Source organism: Nothoprocta perdicaria, unplaced genomic scaffold (genome assembly GCF_003342845.1).
Source record: "Nothoprocta perdicaria isolate Ctin4 unplaced genomic scaffold, notPer1 scaffold_52, whole genome shotgun sequence".
NCBI lineage: Eukaryota > Metazoa > Chordata > Aves > Tinamiformes > Tinamidae > Nothoprocta > Nothoprocta perdicaria.
In genome coordinates, this window is record NW_020455777.1 from 3,224,636 (window position 1) to 3,231,004 (window position 6,369).

General features: G+C 55.8%; 1 protein-coding gene across 1 annotated transcript; it reads right to left on the minus strand.

The window, feature by feature from the left end:
* Positions 1–1,469: 1,469 nt before the first annotated feature.
* On the minus strand, positions 1,470–3,609 carry TCF21 (transcription factor 21). The gene is made up of 2 exons (XM_026048215.1): positions 3,071–3,609; positions 1,470–1,559 (listed from the first exon to the last, which is right to left on the minus strand). The coding sequence occupies exons 1-2, from the start codon at positions 3,518–3,520 to the stop codon at positions 1,470–1,472; spliced, it is 540 nt and encodes a 179-aa protein (XP_025904000.1). The 5' UTR covers positions 3,521–3,609.
* Positions 3,610–6,369: the final 2,760 nt, after the last annotated feature.

Sequence of the window (6,369 nt, forward strand, 5' to 3'; positions counted from 1 at the left end):
GGCTTTCCCGTTCCACCCCATCCAGGCGATAAAACCGGGCCTAGCCCTTCCCATAACGAGCCTCACGATGTCCGCCCAGCTCCCGCGCAATTAGTAGCTCCAATTAACCCCGCGCGGGGAATGTGGCCGGCCCGAGGACGAGCTCCGGCTCCCAAGCGCCTCCGGCGGCTGGGGGGAGGCCCGGGAAGGAGGCAGAGCCCCCGCTGGGGGCTGCAGCTCCCGGGAAACTCCTGCCCCTGGGACCCCGGCGACTCGTCCCGCCCGGCGCTTCCCGGCCGCAGATGCCGGCGCTTCCCGTTTTCCGCCAGAAAGCGCCCAGGTATCCAGCGGAACCGCGGGACGGGCCCGAAAGAGCAAGTGAAGCGGAAATTTAAAGCCCCTCCGCTAATAATAACAGTATAAATAACCGAGGACATCTTGTAAACAGTGCGGTCATAACCCTGAAACATTAAACAGCTCGGTGGGATCTGGCGCATCAGCTGCCTGCGGCCCCGGCCCGTGCAGGGAGGGAGCCCCGCGCGCCTGTTTATCTCACACTAATCTCCCCCGGGCGCGCTGATCGATAGAGGGGACGTGTTTAAGCCAAAACCTCTCCGCGCGGCGCAGCGGGGCTCGGGGAGCCCCTGCCCGGCCCCTGCCCCACCGCGCCGCGCCAGCAAGTGCCCCGGGAGCCGCTAACGGGGCCTCCGCTCCGGCCGCGGCCCGGCCGGGCTCGGCGCCGCGCGCCCGCGGCTCTGCTCTCCCGGCGACATTTCCCGCAGGAACGACGACAAAATCAAAAGAAAGGAGGCAGCTCCTCGCCGCTGCTCCGTGTCTTCTTTCCACGGGCCCCTCTCCCGTCGTTACTCGCCCCTTTCCGCTCGACTCTAACCCCCCGAAATGCCCCGCCGGGCTTCGGTGCAAAGGCTCCACGGTCAGAAAACGCGGGAGAGCGACGCTGCCCGCGCGCGGGCTCCGCGCTTGTCCCGCGCCGCTCCGCGCCAGCGCGGCCGCCTCCCCCGCTGCTGCGGCGAAAACTACAGCGCTCTGCCTTCAAGGGAAAGGAAGGTTTATTCACAGAAATAGAGCAAAACCCGTTCGAAGAAAATATATCTATATATCTTTAGGGTGAATTAGTTCATAGAGATGACTGTCAAAGTCAGTTATTCTAGGCATCTACATATTTCACAGGTCTCAGACAAAAGATACACGGGCGGTAGTTTTGTTTGAACTCTGTCTTCTCTCTCTTAGCGCTTGAACCAGCAAGGCTGTTGTTGCGGGACGCTCGACTGTACACGCATTTAATAAAGTTAAATATGGTCGGGGGTCTCTCGGGGCGGAGTCTTTGCTAGTTCACGTACGTTTGGTCTCCTTGGTGCCGGGAGAGGGGCTCTCCCCGTCGCTCTGCCCGCGGCGCGGGGCAGCAGCGGCGCCAGCGCAGGTCTCCCCGGCCACGCGGGGCCGGTGCTCTCGTGGGGCCGCCGTGGGGCTCAGGACGCCGTCGGGCCGCACAGGCGGTTTGTGCTCACCACTTCCTTCAGGTCACTCTCGGGTTTGCCGGCTACCATAAAAGGCCAAGTCTGTAGCCAGGGAAAGACACGGGTGGGAAGGGAGTTACAAAACGCGTACGGATGCACGTCGGAGAGGTCATTTCTTTATTTTCATCTAGACGCGCCTCGCGGGGCGGCAGCGCCCGCAGGGGCTCGGCCCGGGGAGGTCCCGCCTCGGCCCGCGACTCTTTGGGCCGCCAGCTCCTGGCGCGGAGCCGCGCAGCTCCCCCCACGGCTCCTCGCAACCCGAGCCGGGCCACGGAGCCGGGCCGCGGAACCGGGCCACGCAGCCGGGCCACGGAGCCGGGTCACGCAGCCGGGCCACGCAGCCGGGTCACGGGGGAGCCGGGCCGCGGAGCCGCATCATGGAACCGGGTCATGCAGCCGGACCACGGAGGGAGCCGGGCCGCGGAGCCGGGCCAGCCCAGCACCGCAGGGCCGGGGCAAGCACAGAGCTCCTCTCTGCCTTGGGCCCAGCGCCCTCCCGCAGCCGCCTCCAGCCCCACTCCTCACCTCCCGCGGCTTGGGGGGCAGGATTTCGCGTGCCCGTGTGTGCAGGGGGGTCTGTTTTTTAGGGGGGAGGGTGGTTGCTGTTGTTGTTGTTCTGAGGATTTTGATTTTAGCCAAAGACATCTCCCAAGCTCTTATCAGATGACACAGCGGGGAACAGACTTTCCCCTGGAGTTCAGAGCCTTCAAAAAGCAGCTCAAGAGGCAGCAGGGCTGGATCCCAGGGAAATGTCTCCAAGTCTCTGCAGCCAGTTTACCAGGCGTGGTCTGCATGTGCGCTCAATGTAAACACTATACGGTAAAGAAGAGCCCTGCCGGATCTCACACAGTATTTTTAGAACTGGAAGAGTGGATGTTTCTGGTGGCCGAGGGCAGCAAGGGGACCCTGCGCTGCCCAGGAGAAGTTTCCGTGTCTGGTTGCAGCCACAGCAGTGGCTGCCACGCAGCATTGACCTGGGGCAGATACCCCCTCTTCACGAGTCCAGATCATTGTTTATTTCTCCTCTGCAACTTTACCTGTGTAGGAGAAACATCCTGGACACAGCAAATGAGAGCCAGTGGGGGCAGAGCCCCCATCAGAGCTCTCTCTCTCAAAGTCTGGGGTTTGTAGGTTGTTATGGCAGGACACTGGGACGGAAGGGAGTGGTGGAAAACAAACCTCCTAGGTTCATTCCCTCCAAAAATGCACCTTTGTCTACCTAAATTCCCAAAGATATCCACCCAAGGGTAGAAATCTCCTCAGAGCCATCAGTTTGCTGAGGTTTCTGAGGTATTTCTGTCATGGTAAAGCCTGTGCCTGTGTTTGTGTGGCCTGCGTGGCCAGTGCACCCCTTTCCTGGGAAGCACTGCAAGGAGTGGGAAGTGGGGCCGGGGCTGCTGTAAGCAGAGCAACTCTTTGCCACCGCACTGGCCGGCACCACGAGAAGCCCGCGGAGGTTTGTGCCCCACACGCAGCCCGCACCAGCCCCTCGCCCAGCTCTCCCCATAGCCGCGTGCGCACAAAGCGCCCGGCCCCGGCGGGCCAACACTTACCAGGTTGACCGGGTGGATGTAGCCGTTCTCATACTTGTCGTTGGCCAGGATCTGCCTCAGGTGAGCAATGTAGCTGGAGGCCAACCTCAAGGTGTCCAGTTTGGAAAGCTTGGTGTCGGGGGGCACCCAGGGCAGGGTGGTCTTAAGCCTGGAGAAGGCTTTGCTAAGGACCCTCATCCTCGCTCTCTCCCTGGCGTTGGCAGCGTTTCTCTGGACCTGCTTTCCCTCCTGGCTCACTCCATTTAAAGGACTCTTCTTGGGGGGAGCTTTTTTCCTCTTGCCCGAGGCGCCTCTCCCCTTCTGAGGCGAGCCGTTCTCGCCATTGGATCCTTCCTCGTTGCTCTCGTTGGAAGCCCCAAACTCTTTGTTGGTATCCATTTTCAGGCCATCGCACTCCAGCATCTCCATCTCCTGCAGATCTTCCACATCACTGAGGGACCCAGTGGACATGGTCTGGAAGATGCCAAAGGACCAGCAGGAAAGGGGAAGGGAAAGGGGTGGGGGGAAGGAAGGGTAGCGCCTCAGACCTGCTTGAAGGCGGTGGAGGAGAGAAGGGGCGCCAGTATTTTCCTCCCCTTCCCTCCTCCCCTTAGCACGAGGGCTCAGTACCGGTCCAGAGAGGCTGCCCGCCCTCCCGCCCCCCAACCCCACTTTGCCCGTGTTTGAAGGAGGGAGTAAGTGTGTGAGAGAGAGGGAGAGGGAGAGAGAAAGCTGAGGAATTTGGTGAGGACACTAGTAATTTATCTGGGGGATAAGAGAGGCGGATCCAGCCCAGGGGAGGGGCCCTGCCCGCTGAGCGCACCACATCCCCAATCACAGACCTTTGCACGGAACCGGGAGTGAGGTATCCCAGAAAACACTTGCAGAGGGCTCTAAAGTGGGTTTCAAAGCTTCACAACTGGAGCAAAGCAACTCTGTCTGCCCTCTGCATTTCTGTACGCCTCCTTTCTCCTCTTCTCCTTCCCCACTTCCCTCTCCAGCGCAGGGTTGCTCTCCCCCTTCCTGCCTCCTACATGACCCAGGCAGCTGGTGTCATGATTCTTGACGAAAGCCAAAATGGGTCACGAGCAGCGAGAGCAGCAGACCCACCAGMACAGCCTTCCAGGGAGCTCTGCAGCGCCCGCCGTTTGAGCGCTGTCCCGTAACCTAATCTGAGGGAGATTTGTGTGTGATTATGCTTGAGAGTGCATCCTGTCCAGCTCCTTCGCGCGTTCCAGGACGAGGGAGCCCCGCGCCTCAGCAGCGACGACTCCGGGGCTGGAGCGCAGGCAGGAGGAGCCAACTTGCTGCAGGCTTCCTGGGTGACCTTTGCAAAGTCCTGGTCTCCTCTCCTGCTGCTTGTGCTCCCCTGTCTACAGATGGCAAAAAAAGGCTGCCCTAACCTGTGGGTGCGCGGCCGTGCGCCCCAGCTCCCCGCCACCCCCGGAGCCCCAGAGAGAGGGCTGCACTGCTGTCCGGGGTTATCGTGGCTGCGGATAAGGTGGCTATGCTGAAATACTGCACTGAAATGAAGGGGGAGGAGGTTTAGTGGATGATAGGCATCACACGGGGAAAAAAAATGCCTCTTTTCTGGGCGTTTTACTGCAGGGCAGGCTCCGGCATTGCGCTCCGCGACACTGGTGGAGCTGTTGTCCGTCTGCAGCTCAGCGCGTTTTCCAAGGCGAGGGAGTTCTGCCTGAGTACACAGCCAAGATAAGGCCCTTTCCGTGGGAGAGGGAGCACGTCAGGCCTTGCTCTGCTAACAGGGAACTCCGATAGGACTTTTACACTAGAGTGTGTTACTGAGCTGTATGCACRAGTTATGCAGTTATGTTCCTTATGTACGTATGTATTCCGTCTCTACACAGCAGGGATTTTAAAGCATTTACACTTGATCTATCTCTTCTTCCTCTCCATGTGATGCTCTAAACCCACATGGGGAGTCCAAAAAGAGGGCAGTGAAGCAWGGACTTCCTCATACATCTTCTTCCCCCTTCACACATCTCCTGCACCCTCACAGCAGCCTCAGCAGCCTGAGCTTTGAATATGGGGGAATTCAAAGGGACTTCCAAGAGGGAACTTTGTGGACACGGGTCCACAATAACTGGTCTTATTGCAGGTGAAAACCCGATTAYTCTGCAACTTACCTGAGGATTCCCACAGCCCTGAGCAAGAATGCATGAGATGTCACTGTGGGACGCAGTAACTCCAGGGTTATTCCCTGGAGTCTGTGAAGCCRTAGAATGACCTCTCACTGACTTGTGTGAACAACACATGAGGTTTTCTGTATGCACTAAACAAAAGAATGATCAAACAAACAAAAAATTGTGGAGGCCAAACCACTGTGTTTGCCAAGTGCCATACACTACTCTCATTAATGTTTCAGTAGGAGGGAGAGAGTCATTATTGATAATTAGCAAGGAAGTCTTTCCTATCTTTTTATCCATCTTGGTCCCTTGGCTTGCCAGAGGAAAAAAAGGCAGTTCTAAACTTTAAACCAGCTCTTTACCATTTGGCTGGAAGATAACACCTTCCCACTCACGATAGGATAAGTGCATTAAGATATCCTATCTCCAAGCCCAGGGCTCTTGGGAATTCACTAACCTCTAACGTCATGTTATGTTAACTGTGCCCTGTTTGTATTTTTGCTGTTTTATAAACTAAACAGTTTGTCAGCATATCAGCCTTAATTAATGAATTAGCTTTTCTTTCCCTCTTTTTTTTTTTTTTTGTTTTTTAATAACATCCTTGTTGCAGATCCAAAATATTACTAATCACCAGTGTGGAGATTTATGAGCCTCCTTATTTTCTAGGGCTGATTGTTGTTTGTGCAGGTGGAGATTTAAATGGCTATATCCACTGCTGAGATTTRTAGTCCCAGTGATTGATGCTGGAAATGAGCTAAAGGACTCTTACCAGAGCAAGGAYGATGGAAAATCAAGTTGAAGTTGCTTGTGTCTCTAAGCATGAATGACCAAAGMGCAAAAAGCACAAAGTACCTCTAAAATCCCAACCTCAGATGCTTCCTGAAGAACAAAATAAAACTATATGTACTGATATCCTTTTCCATCTTCTATTTTTAACTTTATTTTAGGCATTTCTTTTTTGTTTTATCTTTGTGAAGATGCCACTTTATACTGCTACATACATTCTGAAATTAAATGCACACAAATATATTCATTATGGATCTTTAGAAATGCTAAACATTTGTAACTTTTACTGACAAATATCTTTTTGAATCCTTAGAGCTGGTGACAATTTGTTTCTAATACAGAGCATACATTTCTGTGATGACACACCACATTTTTGTGTGTGGTGGA